The sequence below is a fragment of the Macrobrachium nipponense genome, chromosome 3 (genome assembly GCF_015104395.2).
Source record: "Macrobrachium nipponense isolate FS-2020 chromosome 3, ASM1510439v2, whole genome shotgun sequence".
In the NCBI taxonomy this organism is placed as follows: Eukaryota; Metazoa; Arthropoda; class Malacostraca; order Decapoda; family Palaemonidae; genus Macrobrachium; species Macrobrachium nipponense.
In genome coordinates this window covers 100,865,449-100,886,711 of record NC_087202.1, presented here as the reverse complement: position 1 = coordinate 100,886,711, position 21,263 = coordinate 100,865,449, and the positions used below count along the sequence as shown (strand labels likewise).

Here is a 21,263-nt window from a genome sequence, read left to right as displayed (position 1 = left end):
AAGTTTTTACAGTGCTTTTCATATTGTTTAGCCACTGAATTCTCAACTCTTTACTCTACATATTGCAACCGAAAAACCATTTTGTATCGTAATTATTTTTTCTTCGAGTAACTGACATTCATATCTACTTCTTAACCTGCCTTATCACTTACTTGTTGACCTACGTAGGTAATCAGATATATATTTAAAACTTCCCCATCACGCTTTCCTTTTTGTCAAGTCATAAAATTTTCCCTTAAATCCTTCCTAAATTCTCCTGCGCTCGTGAGGCTCTTTTCTATACAGACAGACAGCTATGTTTCCTAACCAATTTTGGGAACCACTTCTTGATTAGATGCATTTCAAGTGGTGTGGCTTATCCTTTGCAAACAGGAAAGGGTATTATGGATATGGTATTAACCCGCTATGTATCCACATTTGTCTCCTACTCCAAGGTGCTAGTACTAAATATGGAGGAAGCTTCTTGGGACGCTGTAGTTAGTACTAGCCCTTCGCATGGTGGTCTACTTCACTTGACACGACTTTACTCTGAACTTTGACAAAGTTCGATACATCACTGGGTTAATAACCAAAAATATGACAGGGTCTTTTGCTCAGCGTACACTGACAGCTGCGCTGGAGTTGCCAACCGGCTGAATATGTTCAGATTCAAGAGATTTTAGTCTGACTGTTTGGGCCGGGGGGTTACGTAAATTGGGTCGTTTATCCAGTTTGCCTTCAATATAATTAAAGTTAGAATGATTGCGCTCGTGTTATGTCCTCAGTCCTACCAAACAGGTTTGGCACATCTTGTCCCAGACTAATATAATATGTCTTCTTGTTGGCGGCTTGGCGCTGGCTAAAAGTGTCAAGGGGACGACGTCACACCTGTGACTCCCTCACGTGGTGTTTAGCTCACTCTGTTAATTCAAAGATACCCTTCCGTGGCCATCGGTTTGACCACTCATGCTTTCCAGACGGCTGGAAAACGTTGATCTAAACCTGAATAACTCCCCCCCCCCCCCCCCCCCCCCCATCAACCCCAACCGTACCCCATCATGTCCAGCGTTTGGTAGACACAAGGGTGACATGAAAGGCTGGCCTAGACACTATTTTTTTTTTTTTCCTTTGGGGGGGGTGGGGGGGGGGGGGGCGGTGGAGGTGCGCGGGGCAGGGGCCACGGGAACATTACCTTAATACGATTATTCAGTAATGGCTGCCATAAGGGTTTTTTTTTTCAAACGAAATTTATCTAATTATAGGTTAGCATTGTTTTTAAAATGTTTTCTTGCTATTATAGGACCCTCACAAAAGAAACAGTTCTTAAAAATTTATGTATGAGGATAAGGTACTTGAATATGATAATGCAATGAATGCTACCACAAGTAAGTGAATCTGAATTATTGTGAATGAAGTTTGAAAAGTGAGATTAAAATATCTCACGTTTAATGCAATTTGTGAGCATAACCTTATTTGCAGTCTAGGCTAGTTCCAGCTTCATGTTCTGATGAATCGCATAATGAACGCAAAGAAATTTACACCGGTAATTGTTACTTTCGTCAACAACTACAAACACTTCCACCTTAATTACATATCAGCAGGAGTGTCTGTCTGCTTTGCAATTTGCTTGCATTTCTTGTATTCTGCTAACAACACTCCTAACAGGTGGCATGTTTTGGAGTTCTGTTTAGCCAACACACTTCAGAGTGGAGTCAAGTGTTACGTCATTCTTTGTAAGATGCATCATCATCATCGACCAACTGCGTGACGCAAATGGTCTATGTGAAATACTGCCACTCTTGTCTTTCCTGTCCTTTATCTTCCACAGATCTCATAGTTTTCGTCCAAGTAGGTCTGGGCCCTGCAAGTTTTCGGGTGCCCACAATATCCCAGCTGACACTGTCACGTACTATTAGGGATTGTGAGAAGGATATGTTCAGGCCACCCCTAGCTCCCCTTTTCACAGAAAATATGGAAGCCTTTCACTTTTCCTTGGAAGACTTAATATTGTCAGTTCTCCTAATATCAAATTGGAGCCTGCATTTCGAAATGCATCATGGCTCTGTAACTAGTTTTGTATTAACACCATTCGTGGGATGCATTTTGCACAACAAATCCCCTGAATACTTTTGTCGTCCAGTATGGACAGGTTGATGAGTCATGACATTTAAAACACTATCAATCCTGCCGCTCTATTTAGTATACTTACAACATCCTAAGTTGTATCTTGGGCAGATTATGGGATAGAGTTGTAGCTGTCCTCGCTTTAATTTAATTATGCATTAAATCTCAAGTTTCTTAACAGAACAATCATCTAGTATTTTTTAAAGATGATATGTACTAACTGTACAACATCAATGTTTTAGTTACAGACATTACAGTCGTGTAACACACATAATTACGGACCTCATCGGTAATGTGTACTAGATTATTCTTAATAGTCATCGAAGGCTTCTGATTTTTTCTCCCAACAACATAAATTCGTTTAATTTTAGTTACTAAAATATCGTCCATTCCTTTACACTAGCAAGAACATTTTCCAGATGCTCCCTCTAGATCGCTGGAGCTAATATCTCTGTATGTTTCCGGATTTATTCTCTGAATCTTAAAACCGAGTTTTCTCAATTACTGCCGGCATTGTAGGCCATTCAGATCATTATGACAACTGTTCCTTGTGCGTCTCAAATAGACGAAATCGAACATCTGATGGTAGGGATTTTAAACAAGGCATGAAATAACTAACTATACAAGATTGGGGAAAGGAAGGAAGCTTTTGACACCCGACGAAAACGGATCTTTTGTAATAACAGTGGCCCTTTATCTCCCTACAAATAGAAGCCTTTTAGGGCCCGGGTCGATATATTCTAAATGAACTTATGGAAGTACATCTTTCTGAATCATTCTTCTTTTAGAGCACGAATTTTTACGTTTCTCTCCAGGTTAAACCATTAAACGCTCCCAGCAACATTTTTTTCCACACTGTCAAAAACAAACCACTTTTACGGCTATCATTTTCTACCTTTTTCAAATAGAGATTCCTCAGGTGGTCTGAATTTTTTATTCTTTTTGAATCAAGGATGGCCTCGTTGTAAATAAATGACCAAGAGTGAAAGGGCAAATTGGGTATACCTACAGCAATGGCGCAATTGATCTCAACAAGCTAGAACCAAAATTCAGTCATTGTGAAAAGGCTTCCAATCAGGGCATGCCAAGAATGCAAGCAGCAAAGCCGCATAACTCCAGAAAAGATAGTCACCTCTTTACGTCTGTTGCATGCAAGGTGGCGGTGGGTATAGGGAGAAGATAATAATCTCGGAGCGTTTTGCGTTGATAATGAAGGGACATCATTCTCAGGATGAGGAAACCCGACTCCAGAATGTAAGGCGATCTCATTGCTTAGAATAGACTATAAAAATAAGTACCTCTGAATTTTAGAGATACGTAAAAATGTGTAAGGGGATATTTCTAGATACCATTTTTTTTATGAATGTAACATGCAAAGGCTTTAGTTAATTTGGGGGAGAATGATAACGTTATGTATTTTGTTGTTGAGGCCTTGCTGGACGTAAAAGAATAGTTATAACTAACATAGTTAATGTCATTGTGATTGCCATCGCGTAGTTCGTTTCTTGTTCATTAATTCTTCACAGTTGTCACCATATTCTCCCTCTAAAGCTTTGCTTGTCCCGTTAGTCCTTGACTTTCTGCCTGCGCAGGATAGAGAATACAAATCCGTGCATCCTCTTTCTGTCTCGGGTACTCGAACGTGGACGAGGAGATGGTTTAATGTCGCTACTTATCTCCAACTTGTTGAGTTTGCGTGTCGATGTCACTGTATGAAACTGATGAGTGCACTAAAGTCTAAGGTTGCAGCAATGGTCTTTTTGGCACTTGCACAGTGTCAGAAGAGTTGTGTCAATGAGCATGTCACTTGGGATAGTGCGGGGGCCTGCGGCCCGCAGGCTAGCGTGGTGAAGGCCGCAGTAACAGTTGCGGCTTTCAGTATTGATTCCTGCGCAAAACCAAGAAGGACCGAATCGTGTTTTCTCCGTCGGTGTTATGACCGTGGATTATATATAGTGCTCGTACTACGTGCCATTCCTTCTCCGTAAGTGAATGGTAGCGCGGGCGTGTCTACGTATCCTGATTCCGTTTAAAAGGCAACAACATTTTGTGAGGTGGAACGTTGTCAGTCCCGGGTTGATATGACTAGAAAGTAAGGTGATGGTTGAAGTATAATGTGTGAGTGTAGAAAAAAAAATCGTGGAATGGAATATTGAAATACAGCTGCGACGGAAACGTAGGCCTAGCAGGAATGTTATTCAAAACACTTTTATATTTTTTTTTTGTTTATGTTTTATCTGTAAAGCCCACGTTTATTAATTGTAAACAAAAGAAGCTTTCGATCAAGCTTGGAATTTAGCGCGAAAGTTCAGTTTCCTCATAAATACAGCTCTTAGGAAATCTGGAACGTCAAGATATATTGTCTGGCAGATAGCTAGTAACAAATGGTGGGAGGATATTGAAAGCGAAAGCCTCTTTTATTGGTTAATTTTTAGCCAAATCAAGAAACCTTTCGTGGTGTGAAGATTGCATAAAGAAAAAAAAAAAAACCATTTCGCGCACATAACAGAGATCAAGAACTATTTAAGGACAGTCCATAGTGCATCAATGGATGCAAATTTTACGAATTAAAATACTTTCATGACCAAGTGAAAAACTGACAATTCAGAAACAGTTGATTTTGGATCAACGCAAATTTGTAAAGGACAGTTACTGAAGTGAAAAGAAACGTAAATAAATGCCTTAATATGGATATTTACAAGAATTACGAGTGTGACAAAAGAAGTAGGAGGACTGATAACATTCTTGGCTATTCAGTTTTAGTAAATAACAGTGTTCCCTGCCCAGCATTTTGGAAATTTGGATTTAATTTTATTATAGTCAAATGTGGACATTTTAAGGCTTTGTTTCTCCTAAATAGCAATTGATTAGTCTTCCCTCGAAATAACGCTAAAAGAATTTCCTTATTTATATATCGTATTATATTATTTTGTTCGCAATTCAATTTAACTACAATTTTCATCACTGTTGTAACGTAAAAACACCATACAAACAAATATCACTGTTGTAAGTTCTTTGTAAGGTTTTAATCTCTTAAGCTGACTTACCCCGAAGATACTCCACAGTCTGATTCAAAGCTTAAAGAGCATTTCAGCCATTCATTTTCCACTGATAAGCTACGGAAAAAGATTATTAGAATAAAAAAATAGATATATAAATAAAGAGCCTCCTTCTGACATTGTCCTGACTAATCGCTCTTAAATTTCTGGCATTATTATTGATCTTATTTGTAAGGGGAATGCCGTATTCGCTCGATTTACCAACGGCACAGTCCTGTCTGGACCTACGCATGGGCTGCTCGGGAGTGCCGGCGCCCGCGGAGGCAAACTCGAGGAAAGTTTCATACAGTAATAAAGGAATGGGCGCGGGTGGCTGCGGGCCGCGAGTGGTCCGTGAAACCGAAGCACCTACAGGTTGGCGGCGCAGTGTGGTTGCCAGCCACGTCTACCACACATAAATCCCTCCAGACTTATCGGCCAGTCCTTACTCTAACATCATCGTTCGGTGCCTAATTTTCCCATTTTAGCGTCAGACTATAAGCAGCAATTTCGCCATTTGATTTAGTCAACTCATTTTGAAAAATTACCTTCCTCCAGGCAGAGGCAGAAGTGAGAGTTGCCAGAGTAAACGTTCAGTGCCTACATGAGAGGCGGATGGAAGTACGAACAAACGGCCTTTTTAACATTAAAAAGCTGCAGTATGACAACGTCCCAGCTTCTAATGATTTCTCATGTGGTAGACGTCGTGCCGTTGCGTAGTCAAGCATGAGCGTCTTCATGCCGAAGAGTTTAGGAAAAGTTGTCCGCTTGATTTTGCCATGGGTAGGCCTAAGACGAACCCTTGTTAACGCCATGTTTTCGTTTCATTCGTCACGAATTAGTTCGGCGTTGTACCGATTCATTATCATAGGTGTGAGAGATTGACTTTTGACAGAAATAAAGCAACAATAATGCTGTACCTCATACATTCTGATTTTTATATTTTGCAAGAGCCTCTGCGCTACGTCTGGAACTGTGTAATCTATAGTTTTGCACGTGCGTGTGATTTTTTTTTTTTGTTTTTTTTTTTTTACTTGGAAGTCATGTCGGGATTTAGTGGTCCCCCACCCTCTCTCTCTCTCTCTCTCTCTCTCTCTCTCTCTCTCTCTCTCTCTCTCTCTCTCTCATGAGATAGTTCAACAAGAATGTCGGAATATGATGATGTATGTGGCTGACTGACCTCTGTGATTTGCGTCGAAATGAAGATCAGTGTGGATGGACAAAAGTGGTTGGATGGTTTGAATGTAGGTTTACTGTGAAAAATATCAACAGATAAATATATCTTGCCGTAAATCTCAGATTATCCATAATTAATGTTATTTAGTAAAAGCTGATTTTCTTCACTCATTCTAAAGTAGTCTTCAAATTCTGATGATATATTTTTGTGATTTATTTTTTCTGTCGATACATCTAGTCCGTAACGTTAACCGTCCTAAACACTGAACTGATTTTAGTTTTCTGTAAAAGAAAACTATTGAGATGGCTTTTTGTTTGTCCGTCCGCCCTCAGATCTTAAAACTACTGAGGCTAGAGGGCTGTAAATTGATGTGTTGATACTCCACCCTCCAATCATCAAACGTACCAAATTGCAGACCACTAGGCCCCGTGGTTTTTATTTTATTTAAGATTAAAGTTAGCCATGATGAGTGTCTAGTACCGCTAATGCCAACAACACAGGCCACCACTGGCTCGCGGCTGAAAGTTGCGTGGGTCATGACTGAGAGTTTCATTCAGCATTACACGCTGTTCCGAAAACTTGATTGCGTCGAAGAAACTTCGGCATGTTTCTTAATTGTTTTTGTTTGCCTATTTTTATCCTGTGACTGAATTGTAAACTGAGTCTTAGTCCTGTATGAGTCAGGTTTCCATTCAGTAGACGAAGAGTTTGCTGTGTGGGTCTTCGTAAGTAGCAACCCACCCTTCCCCCCCCCCTCCCCCCCAGTCTTTTCGTCAACGCCCCCCTCCCATGACCCTTTAGTTCCGGTTAGACGAGAACCATTTCGTTAGCGAATATGAGGCAACCTGTGCCTTGATAGTGAAGAGTGACCATTCTAACAATTTCTTGCCGTGGTTAAATGGTGGCACCATTCGTGTGAAACATCAAGTATATTTGATTGCAGGTTTTCAGATTAGCGTTAAATCGATTTTCTTGTGCGTGAAAGCAGTATCTCTCTTCAAATGGAAACTTAGGCTGTGGTTGTTGATGAACTTGAAGTTAGAAAAGTGAGGGCAACTCATATAGCGTCCTTTCAAAAGAGTTGTGAAGCACATTTGGAAACACAGCAATTACTGGCATTGGACGGATATCCAGTTGTGAATTGGAGAGTTTAATAGAGGCTGCATGAAAACCCGGGCGATGAAGACCTCCTCCTCCCGTCCGAGGTCGCCGTCACACACGGCCAAGAACATCACGCCCGAGGATCGCATCTGGGAGTTCGGCTGCGTCCTGGGAGAGAGGGGCGGGCGCTTGCTCTGCAGAGCTTGCAATCTCGGTCTCGACCACACCCGCAGGTCTACCATCGTCGAGCATCTCAGGTCGTACTGTACTTTTCTCTCTCTCTCTCTCTCTCTCTCTCTTTCTCTCTCTCGTAAGACGGTAGTGTCGTCAGTGCACCTCACGCGGTGCACTGTAGGCATTACTTAAATGTCTTCGGCTGCAACCTTTTTCATTCTTTTTACTGTACCTCCGTTCGCATTCTCTTTCTTCCACCTGCCTTTCCACCCTCTAATAAAAAAAAAGTTTCATAGGGCAACTGCGAGGTTTTCCTCCTGTTGCACTTTTCAAACCTTCTTACTGTCAATTTCCTCTTCAGTGGTGAGTGACCTAATAGGTCCCAGCGTTTGGCCTTTGGCCTAAATCCTGTATTCTGTCTGTCTGTCTTTCTCTCACCTTATCGCTGTTGCAATTCAACATGAGTTTTAAAAATGAAAAATCTTTAGTGACATATTCTTTTATTTAATATTTGATATGAGTAATAAATGGGTACATTTGTAATTTGAAATATTCCTCCATGTTATGTTGTATAAAAATGTGCTAGTAAAAAAATATGAATTAGATAGATGGACATGTAATTAATTTATTCATGAGAACAGCAAATAGTTATTAATTGACTGGCGTCAGTCATTTTGTAGATATCTATGATGTCTTGATACCAATAACAAGTCACGTGATTTACGAGACCAGGTGTGGAATGTAGGACTCAGCAATAGTTTTGATACCCAAAAATAATTCAGGTTTGCAGAGATTCTTGCCGAGTGAGGGCTGGCACTCTCCAAGGCTTTGTGATATTTTTTTGGTAGTGCACAATATGTTCAGTAACGTGAAGGATTTTATCCATGGCTTCAATGTTCATGTTATAGTGAGTTTTATAGAACATCGCTCCAGGGCTCTATAAAACTCTGAATACATTCAGAACATGAAACCATTTTGCCCTCCAGTATAATGGTCATGGTACTATTCCTGAAGTTAGGAAAGAGCAGGTGTGATGGATGATAATATCTATCGTGTTGCCGAACCAGATCCCGGAAGCACCAGCGTCTGCTGAGTAAGATCGGCCTCATCGACTTCCAGCAGCCCACCTCCCCCTCATCCTCCTCCTCCTCGGCTACTACAGCTCCTCCTCCTCCTCCTCCTCCTCCTCAGGCCGCCGCCTCCTTCGTCGTGCCGGCAGTCATTTACGTGGGTGGGTAAAATGCGGATGAAGATCTCTTTATTTTCCCCGGGAAAGAGCAGCGAGATGCAGTTCTCTCTCTCTCGGGGAAGACACCCTGTCACCTGCCTTTGGATTTAAGTTTTAGGGCGTGGGCTATTTTAATAACATATAAATATCTCCTCACCTACGTGCTGTTTGTTTGAAGTTTTGTGACTATTTCCTAATGACATGCCGTTCATACGTCAGTACGTAAACATTTATTGCAGGTTTTTATTCCTCACTCTCAAAAGATAAATGTCTTCAGCTTTTGAGTGGAGAGCGGTTAATGTTCATACCTGAATATACATAAAGAAATGAATGCAAAATACTCTCCCTCTGTGGATATATGGTGATTCAATTGGCATTCAGTATATATATATATATATATATTATATAGTATATATATATATATATATATATATATATTATATATATATATCTGGACATAGCGTCCTGTTGTTTTGATACAGGTGTGCCGACGGATATGTAGCGTCCAAAACAACAATAATACTACAGTAATACAATAAATCATTACAATAATAATAAGTACAAAATAAACAATTTTAATTGATTTGCAGTTACATAAGTTACAATACAGTCAAATTCATAACAAAAACATAGTTTGTGAAAGATAATGAAAACATAATCCACGTGTTTTGGTGGTCACAAACAAAACAGAATTAGGAATACAGGTAGTATACGGTTTACGGGAATAGGGGGAGTAGTTTGGGTTGGGGGTTGGGGAGAAAGCACGGGATTTAAAAGGTGTTGTTGCCGTTGTTATGGTTGTTTTCAGCGTAGCGTTGTATGTTGTAGGATGTCTGCTAGATGGGAATGGTCTTTCTGCTGCTAGTTTTCTGTTCAACGTAAATTTGGAATATATCGTCTTCATAATGACTCCAGGATCCTGTGAAGCCGTCTTCAGCTCTTGCCGGATCCGCTTCCTCCAAAGAAATCTTTGAAGCATTTTGTCTCCAGGAAGGACCAACTCCCATTCCTTCTTCATAAAAAATCCAAAGGCTTCAGAGTCTCGAAACCGTCTGGAAACTTTTGGAAGCCCCAGAAGCCTCCGGAATTCATCTTCAAGAACGTGAGCTTATTGATCTTTGGGGAAGTGGCCTTTTCTTTAATATTGTGCAAAGAATCCAAAGGCTACAGAGCCTGGCGATTGTCTTAAAGTCGTCGGAAGCCTTAGAAGCGTTCGGAATTCCCAGATCGCATGATGTCACCCCGGGGCGGGGAGTGTACAATAAATATTGAGACAAGAAAGATCCATTGGGAAATTATTATTATTATGATATATATATATATATATATATATATATATATATATATATATATATATATATACTGAAATTAATTTGTATGATATAAATAGGAAGTATTTATTCAAGACCATAGTCATGAGACCTATTCCTGCTCTTAGCCACATTTAGCTTCCATGTTTTGAGAGATGTCCAAAGTCGAGTTATCCTATGGATCTTGGCTTTAAGAAAACAACAAACCCAACGAAAACCTCGTGTGGATATTTCAAGTTATGGATAGAAGTGTTGGTTACGCCATCAAAAGCTGAAGTACTTTTATAATTAGCAAATCTGTCGAAAGATATAAGTAAGAATTGTAATAAATGGTAACAGATGAACGGCTTAGCATTTGAAAATATTAAAAAAACTTTAGAATAGTATTTAGATCAGTGACTGGATATGATTATTCAGGTGGTGAGCCCTGTTGATATGGAACAAGTCTACCGGGTCTAGTGACTTGAAATTCAAGATTCCAAAGAACATAAAATGTTGTTTGTTTGAGAGAAGTAACAGAAGGTAATAGGAAATACAGAAAGAAGAGATCAGTTATTAGAAAAGAAAAAATAAATTAACAAATTGAGAAATAGATAAAAAATCCAAGTCAATTATACGATACAAAGAAAATTGCTTTAGGGTGTTAATGCATTGCCTCTTCAAATGAAGTTTTGAGGTTCCAATCGCACAATATCCTCAGGGTTGATTGGTCCCATAGCAGCTTAATAAGAGGCTTTAAATTTATTGTTGACTGATTTAATCTCAGGTCTGTACACTCTTCACCCCACTCTGCACAAGATGTTCTAATTCTAAAGAGATTCAAAAGAAAAACTGAAGGAATTTAGTCACTCTTGTTTATTACGTTAGCCCCTCCTTGGTGTAGCCAGTTGCTCGAGGTAACTGTAGACGGCTGTTTCTTGTATGAAGTCCTATCCCATTTCATCTTTGTTGTTTTAACGAGTCATCTTCATAAGCTTTTATTTCATGCACACACACACACACACACACACATATATATATATATATATATGTATATATATATATATATATATATATATATATATATATACTATATATATATATACACACACTTGTCAAGCATAGGCAAGATACTTTGTTTTGGACGCTTCCGACATAAACAAATTCACGGACACGCTGAAATTGATGACAAATGACAAAATTATACAAATCCTTGATAATACAGTAAAATAGACTATAGAAATCCTTGATAATGCAATAGAATATTTTAAAAAAAATTCATAGTACAGCAAAATAGATTATCGTACTAAAAATGACCCATGGGTAAAAAGATTATTGAAGGAAATACGATTAGATAAAGAGGAAATGCAAGTCAAACTTAAGGTTGAAAATTTATAGCTACTAACACATGAAAGAGTAAATAGAAAATGCAAAAGAAATTTTATAATAATGAAAACTAAAATTACGTGTATACAAAGTAAAATCGGCTTTTGACTTATGTGATTATGAAGAAACAAAAAACAAAATTCTCCTTTCTACCGAAAAATCTTTCAAGATTTTCGGAAAACTGTCGTTACTCAGGAAAAAAGTTTTTTCATTAGAAGTTTTGGATATTGTTCCTCTACTGACTTTTTTCTTAAATTGTTGAGCAAAAGCTTCAGTTCAGTTGAATTTCTTATGCGAAATCCTACCATTAATCTTCACCAATGTCATTCAGTTCACAGAATTTGCATTCTTCATACAATTGTTCATTATTCTAATCTTCTTTTCCATTTAGATCTTCCCAGGCTGCACCATCCCCCATTTAGTACTAGGTATACTGGTAATTCCATTTAGGTCTTCCTAGGATGTACCATCCACCATTTAGTACTAGGTACACTGGTAATTCCATTTGGATCTTCCCAGGCTGTACCATCCACCATTTAGTACTAGGTATACTGGTAATTCCATTTATATCTTCCTAGGATGTACCGTCCACCATTTAGTACTAGGTACACTGGTAATTCCATTTGGATCTTCCCAGGCTGTACCATCCACCATTTAGTACTAGGTATACTGGTAATTCCATTGAGATGTACCCAGGCCACAACATCCACCACTTAGTACCAGTTGTACTGGTAGTTATACAGTTCTTGCCTTTTCTTTTGTGAGGGTCATTACTACAGTTTCCTAGATTCTGTATTCCAGCTGTGACCAAAATATGGAATGGGCTTCCTAATCATCTAATTAATCATTCGACTTACAGAGGTTCAAACAGAATGCAAATAGGCTCACATGACTCATATATGTTTTACTTTGTTATTCCTCACATAAAGTCTACTAGTTATTAACGTAATTCTTCCATCATACCGACTGCTATTCTGTAGCAGTCATTTTTCTAACTAAGGTTATGGTTAACTATGCTTCCAGCATTGATATCTAGAAATGATGTCATAATAGCTAAATATTCAATTAACAGAGATTTTGCATCGGTTGCTAGTTCCTTTTATTAAGGTTGAAGTTAAAGTAAATGATTAAAGTAGAATTCTTGAGGAATGCATTGAAGTATTTTATCAGAGTACACAAAATACTCTACCTCTTAATTAACTACCAAAGGAGAAAGTCAGTCCATGATTTATTTGTGTTATTAATTTTAAAGAGGACCGGATTTATATCTGTTGAACTGTCTTCTGTTGCGTAAATTTAGCTTTTTATTTTACATTTTATTTTCCCCAGATGCCGTCGATGATGCCTTCAAACAAGACATCGCAGACAGTGTGCCCTCTCCTACTTCGCAAGGTACAGTAAATGGGATTAAGTGCCTTTAAGGTTATATATATATATATATATATATATATATATATATATATATATATATATATATATATATATATATATATACATATATGTGTGTGTGTGTATATATGTGTGTATGTATGTATATATATATATATATATATATATATATATATATATATATATATATATATATATATACATATATATATATATATATATATATATATATATATATATATATATATATATATATATATATATATATATATATATTGCTACTTCCAAAATGCATGTTTCCCCTCTTTGAAATGTTATGTAGAACTGTGTAACATTTTTTCAGATTCCTAGATAGCTTAGAGTTAGGATGTTTTAAAATGTGTGTTCAGATTTTGCATTACATATTGAAAAGAATATATATATATAATGTAAAAAGAAAGAGATTTTCTTTGTCCGTTCGAAGCTATGATTGTTTCCCCTTTTATGTCAACACTTTGAGATTGGAGGGTCTGCGAGATGCGTTTGCTTTCCTAAATCTGTCAACGCATTTGATAAGCGATCGAATCAAGTCTTCGCGATGTTATCAAAACATGTCAATCTTGATTATCGCTCAACCTCCGTTTCGATCGGGTACGTGTCTGTTGAGCAGAATCGTCTTGTACGTGTATGTCTTTGATCAAAGCCACGTGGGGATTGCACATTTTTTATGTGAAGTTGCGTCAGATTTCCGAAGCTTCTAGAAGAATTGTCTCAGAACGTTTTGTGTCATCTGCCCTGTCCAGTTTCCGTAAAGGAAGAGATTTCATTATATCTTAGAACCTCGAGGCATTAACATCTCGCTCTCGCTCTCTCTCTCTCTCCATCCCATAGCACTTTTGATCTTATGATAACCTAACGTAAATTGGTCACTCGTAACTTAGAATTTCATATTTGATATTTCTTAGAGTTTGTTTAGTGTTATTTAGTTTTTTTTTGTGGAATCTGAACAAACATTATTTCGTAACGGGGCCTGGTTTTTGTGAAAGTGTGAATCAAGCCTGCAGCAAAGAAAGAAAGAAATTGGTATACCAAAGTAAAGTGTGTTATATTTTTATTAGTTGCAACTAATAGCTAATAATTGTTAGGAACAGTGATTAACTAATAACTAATATTTAATGGTTATGATGGTTTGGTTAACTAATAACTAATAACAGGTGGTTATGAAGTTTTGGTAAAAACTGATGGTTACAATGTTTTGAGTGAAAAGATTTACACTTTTACACATTGCGTATTTTTTTGTGTTTTGTGTTTGTTCCATTGTTTGTGGACTTGTTCATTTTCTTGTTGAAGTGTGCCATTTTGTTTTATATTTTCATTTGCATTCACAATTTAATTGACTTGGTTATTTTCATTGCTTAATCATTGCACATTTAATTAAATTTAACACTTGTGAATTAATTTGCATTTACTTAGAATTCTTTTCAAGTTTTATTATTGTTTAGCACTTGTGAATTAATTTCTAATTTTCAATTATTGCCTAACACTTTCGAATTTTGAATGAATTAATTTTCTTGAATTTTGTGATAAATTAATTTTGATTTAATCTTACTTATTTGATTTACTTTGTTTTCAAGTAACAGTAATTTTCCCTGATATTGTGAATTTTACTTATAAATTTTGAGTTTAATAATAAATTTTTGTATTTAAAATTTTTATAAGTGTTTGCATTTCTAACCAGTATATTTTCATTTGATTATATTTATGTTAGGTAGAAACATACAGTGGTAATTGATTTACTTTCCTTCAATTTACTTGAAGTGACTTAGAACTAAGGAAGTACTTAGACTTCTGAAATCAGGGAAATACTTAGACTTTTAAAGTTGTTGATGGAGTGATGCCCTTTGATTAATTTAATTACTTACAAGATTACCTCACACCTGTTTTGATGAACTTAGTCTGATTTTCTGCAATACTGGTAAGTAATTAAGGGATCACTGTTGCCTTTAGAGTATTCAGTCGTTTAGTACATGTTATGAGGGTTCAGGTGTCTGGCTTTTGGTGAGGTAATGATTGATGAATGGTAACCAGATACTTGGCACTTCGTAACAATATATATGTATATATATATATATATATATGTATGTATATATATATATATATAATTACATAATGCTATATATATATATAATATATATATATAATTTTACTATATACGGTATATATATATATTATATATATATATATATATATATATATATATATATATGATATATATTATATATATATATCTATATATAATTTATATATATATATTTTATATATATACATACTGTATATATATATATATATATATATATATATATATATATATATATACATATATATATATAATCTATATCGTATACATATATATATATCTATATATATATATATATATAGTATATATATATATATATATATATGTATAATATATATTATATATATATAATATTATATATTTATATATATATATATATATATATATATATATATATAGATATATTAATACATATGTATTATATATATATATATATTGTATATATACATAAATATATATATATATATATATATATATATATATATATATATATATATATATATATATATATATATATATATATATCTATATATGTATGTGTGTGTGTGTGTGTGTGTATATATATGTGTGTGTGTGAGGTGTGAAATGCAGCACAGGCAAGTTGGAACACTGGGTATGAATCCTGACCAGTTTCATTTTTATATTTAAAAAAGGACGATAATACATAATTTATAATTTATGATATGTAATATGCTTGAGTGACAGTACTAACAAACGCACAGGTGATTGGCATTTAAATATTCACAACCTAGAAGCTGGAAAAAAGAGGAAGGAGTTGTGGAATCGTTAGCGACCGAGGTCAGTAATCTGTTTACAAATCTTGTTTATTGATGCTGGCAAGCTCACATCTTTGCTCTAGTCCCATGTCAAACTACCTCCCGTAAAATCTATATATTTTACTAATTTCTTTTGAAATTAATGAATAAAGTTCATCCATGCCGTGATCGACATTTATATTCCTACAAAGTTTTCTATTAAAAAACTGGGCTCGATGATGTTTGTTTCCAGTCTATTATTGGGAAATATCTCTTTGTTGTCCCTCACCAGTTGATTGCACAATGGTCTTCACTAATATGAACAATAATGCAGGGAAATAAGCACTTGTAAAGGTCATGTAAATTCTGTGACAAAGTTGAAATTGATCAAATTGGAAAAATTCCTGGAAGAGAGACTAGAACAGCATAAAAATGTATGAGATCTGCACAGGTGAGCTAAAAAAAATAGTTTATTCCAATAATGAGCTGAAAAGGAAACTGTCGAGTCTAGTTTTATAAAAATATGAATTTCAGCCAAGGCATGTACTATACTCGATCCATTCATTTCAAAAGGGAGGTAGTCTACACAGGATGAGAGCGAAGGTGGTGTTGGCCGGCCGCATAGAGAAAGATTTGTAAACTGTTTCGAGACTCTTGAGGATCACATAGAGAATCCATTCTCAAAGAAGGGTCAAACGGCGGGACTGCAAAATTATGAAGATGGACAATTTAATAAGGAGGTGTTATTAGGGGCTGCTCTATGAGCAAGAGCCCGTGCTGGCATAAGGCCAGCTGAATCTAAATCAACATACGGAGGTGAAAGAGACTAACAATGAGTAACAGATCATAAGCAGTGGAGCTACACAAAATGGATAATGTCGTGCAAGGCACACTGTAAGCGATGGCCCAAGAGGAACCTTGGACAGATAAAAGAAGAAGAAGAAAAAGAAAGAGTTGCTACCTCTAGCAGACAAATAACCTGAAAAACATGGGCTTTTCTTATCAAACAATACTAAAATAAGTTGGAAAACTTAATTTTTTGTCTCTGGCCGCCAGGTATTTTCATGGACTGCTGATGTGATCAGTCATATTGATTCGGTGCGATCCTTCAATAGAAGAAATGAGAACATGAGTTCTCATTCGTTGCTCTTAAGAATACGGCTAATTATCTCCTCAGTAGTTCTTGAATGTGAGTGCTGTATCAGCATCCATGGCTGACAGTTTAAGGGTGCCACAGGTTTATTGTTAGCTCTTATTAGTTTTTTTAATGTTAGATGTTTTTTTGAAGTAGATTACTAAGATATCTAGCATTATTAGAAATGTAAGAATAATGCAGTCTGCATCATTTCAGGTTTAACGGGGCCCTATTTGCTGAAAAAAGAAGCACACTGCACCACGGTATTAGATCAACTCCTCCGGGATGACACTTTCACTGACGTCACTCTCACGGCAGAGGGGCAGAGTTTACGAGCTCACAGGGTAAGTAGTAGTCAGATATTTGTAGTGATAAAGACGTTTTAGATTATAGAATCTTGTTTAGAAGATGTTTGCTGTGTCATTGGGGAACTCGAAGTTCCCAATACTGAAATGTATGATCCCATGTATTAACTCGATTCAGTAACATCAGAGAAATTAGTAAAATGTATAGATTTCAAAGGATGTAGTTGACATCTTACGCTAAATGCATCGTACGATTTTTGTGGGAAGGTCATAGTCCTCAACTACGCGTCGGCTGGCATTTGTACCGAGATGGTCTCTAGGTGTTTGGCTTCCTAATTTTTCAGTCGTTATGCAAAAGCATTGAAAATGGGTCACATGTATTAGCAGTCAGTTTAAGGATAAACTTACAGTAGAGAGACAAAAGGAGTTTTTCTTCGCTTTGGTTAAGATTTATACAATTTCCATACTCATGTACGCCTTGCATCATGTATGATGCTAGCTTCAAGTTCCTGTTATTTAAAAAAAAAGTATAACATTCCAATATCGTTGGACTAATGTTACAGCTCTTCACGTGTAAAGTCACTTTACATTGTGAACTTATCTTCACACCTGTGTATTCAGGCAGAAAATGTCAGTATTGCTCTGTGTTTTAGGTTTATGAAATCAGTATGTTATGTTTTCACCTTACAGTATTTGCATATTCATATTCCATCTGTTTCCAGATCGTTCTTTGTTTAGCAAGTTCTTACTTTCGTCAAGTACTGAGCCGTGAACAGAATGTGCAGAGTGTAGTGCTCCTCCGTGATGTCAAGTTTGCAGAACTTCGTAACATCATCCATTTTATTTACACGTAAGCGTTTTTCTAAACAAAGTTTGATTGTATTTTTTCTTGTATTTTAGAACTTTTGCAACATACGACTTATAATTTGGGCATTTCACCACAAATTATACAAGACCATTTGCTTGGAATCACGCTTTTAATAGTTTTCTTTGATACTGTGCTGAAGGCTGATCTTGGAAATACATTACAATATAGTACATATTCAACGAGAGATGTAACTATAAATGTATAAGCATACACCCACTCGTCACTTAGTAAGTCTCTTTTAACGACGTTTTGCAGTAATGACCAGCATAAAGGAGTTGCTTAATTTTGTATTTACGACACCTATAGAACAGTTAACCAAAATTTAGACAGAACAATTAACCAAGATTTAGAGAGACCCGTTAACCAAGATTTAGATAGACCAGTTAACCAAATTTAAATAGAACAGTCTACTCAAAGTTAGACGGACCAGTTGGCCAAAATTTAGATAGAAAATTTAACCAAGATTTAGATAGACCAGTTAACCCAAATTTAAATAAAACAGTTAACCAAGATTTACATAGATCAGTTAACCAAAATTTAGATAGAAAAGTTGGCCAAGATATAGACAGACAAGTTAACCAAAATTCAAATAGAACAGTTCACCAAGATTTAGATAGACCAATTAACCAAATGTAAATAGAACAGTTTACCAAATTTTAGATAGAACAGTTTACCAAAATTTAGATAGAACAGTTAGACAAATTTAGGTAGAAAAGTTAACCAAGATGCAGATAGACCAGTTAAACAAGATTTAGATAGACCAGTTAACCGAAATTTAGACGGAACAGACAACCAAGATAGAATACTTAGCCAAACTTTAGAATGAAATTTAGACAAAATTTACAGAATCCTTCTACCGTCCGAAAGATGTGGTAAACCACTTGAGCTTAGGGCATCATTTGTCACTGGTTGAAACCTTGGGTAAATATGCAATGCACTATATTGACTGATATGCGCAGTTACATTAATTACATTTGAAGAGAAAAGTCAGGAAGAGGAAATAAAAGTATTGTGTTAGTGGCTGAAGCATCAGCATGGTTAGGTAAAAATGGCAGACAGTAGTTAACACCGTCTGCCATTTTTATCTGATCGTGCTGCTGCCTCAACTACTAATGCAGCAATACCTCGGGTTTCATTTCCTCTTTCTGACTTTCCTCCTTTCTTCTTCAAATGTAATTGCAATGATTGAAGTTAGAGCTACCTCGAAAGGGAAGCGGATCAAACTCTCAGAAAAGGTAAACGAAAATGATGTTCTGAATAAAGGCCTCTGCCACAGCTTGAGTCAACTAGCAAACATGAAGAAGAATGAACAATGCCATGCTCAGTCAGGTCCAGGAGACGATATTACGGAATGACAAATGTAGGAGACAGCTTTATATTCACTGCCTAAATACAAAGACTCATATAAAGTAAATTAAAATAACTGAAAAGGAGAAAGGCTTCTGTGTTAAATGTTTCGATGGGGTCAAAGAGGAGATTTGAAGTGGAACTCAGAATCTAGTCATATTTTCAGAGTACAAGAAGAGAGCCAAGGGAAAAAGTTACTGTATGTCAGGAGGACGTAAATGCACAGAAAAATCAGCCCAAAGGAAAATTCTGAGAGCATCCAGAATACGGCGGTGGATGGAATAAAAAACTGAAGTAAATTCAGACGACCAGCAAAAGCATTGGAAGACGAACTTAAGATATGAAAAGATGAAGGGAGATTTGAAGAGATTATATGCAAATCATCTGGCAGCAAGAGGTCAGTATCAAACCAGTATCACAGGAGATAAGAAAGCGGTAAATCCGTAACTAGATGAAATTGAAAGCAGAACATCAGAAGAATTTAAGATGGTAGAAAAAGGCCCAGGCACCAAAACACTCGAGTCCTATAGTGGGTGGACAGAACAGATTAGTCAGCCCTTAACCAAAGCTGTATTCATCCAGTGAACTATGAAAGGAAATCATTGTAAGTACCAACATATGACGATATCTCTAAAGATTCAGGAACACTGTGGCAAGCACTGCATGATGGAACAGGTACCACAAAGATACCACACAAGGGTGGAAATGGGATAAAGATAGATAACATGATAATTGGGGTAGAGGAGTTGAAAGCAGTAGATATCCAAGTCAGTCAAGAGGAGAAGTAAGATCAACCTACAACTCAATGAGCCAAAAGAAGATAGAGAAAGGAGGTGAAGAAAAGTGCCTGTGTAGATTCTACAAAATTAATAGATCTTGCCCATTCAGTCAAACAGGCTGCCATTATTGGTGTTACTAAAGGAGACTAAATATGGAAAGTTACAATAAAGAAAAGAAAACATCAAAGCAAAATTCTCTATAGAAGGAATTAGATTTTTATGGGAAAGGTGGAGGAAGTAGTAAACTAGCCACATTTATAAGAATAAGAGAATATCAAAGCAGAGACGCAAAACCTTATCTTATGCAGAGAGGTAATGTGGAACCATGGCTTATCAAACTTGAGTATCAAAAGCTGTTCCATAATGTTATAAACTATGAGGAGAAAATACTAATAAAAGACTTCGTAGCAATAGCAATAAATACAGTATAGAGATAAAAGATTTAATAAAATTTGAGAGAAGACAAAACATTAAAAGGTAATAGAGATGAAAAATAAGGAGATTAAAATGAACTTGAAGAGAAGAGGAAAGAAACAAAGAAGCAGAGCCTCAAAGAAGGGTTCAAGAGGAATCAGTTTGTTAAAGACCTGGAGTAAAGGAACTAATGAAATTAAAGGATCAAGACATAACCTTGGAAACCGTAAAATCTCCTAAGAAACACTTGGAGAATTCATAAGACTAGGAGTGAGGTTTAAGGACTATGTTAGTTTGGGAAGCATTGGTGGTTAAAGTTTTAGATAGTACTACTTCAGTAACAGTATACGATGGAAGGGGAGTGGTCAGCTGTATGAGGTAAAATAGAGAAAACAAACAAAAGCCACTTAATAGCTAAATAAAATAGATGAAAAATAATTAAGTTAATTGCTTAGCAAATATTAAAAGTTATAAAACTATCATTTTTACGTGAGAGTTGGACAAGGAGAGATGATCTGATGGGTACAATACTGATTCATCTGTTTGAATTATCTTTCAATGGTAATTGATTACATGAAAGTGTAGTGGTCTTGGAATAGACACACATTAAGAATTAGTAAAATGACCACTGAAGATGTCTATAATGAAAATTTTGTAAG

At 36.2% G+C, this 21,263-nt stretch overlaps 1 protein-coding gene across 1 annotated transcript in view; it reads left to right on the top strand.

Moving 5' to 3' along the window:
- The window catches only part of LOC135221919 (uncharacterized), a 52,859-nt gene that overhangs the window by 23,333 nt on the left and 8,263 nt on the right, over positions 1-21,263 (top strand). Inside the window, exons 4-6 of the mRNA XM_064259942.1 lie at positions 12,826-12,888; positions 17,108-17,235; positions 17,919-18,046. Coding sequence (XP_064116012.1) covers positions 12,826-12,888; positions 17,108-17,235; positions 17,919-18,046 — 319 coding nt within the window. The remainder of the gene's footprint in view (positions 1-12,825; positions 12,889-17,107; positions 17,236-17,918; positions 18,047-21,263) is intronic.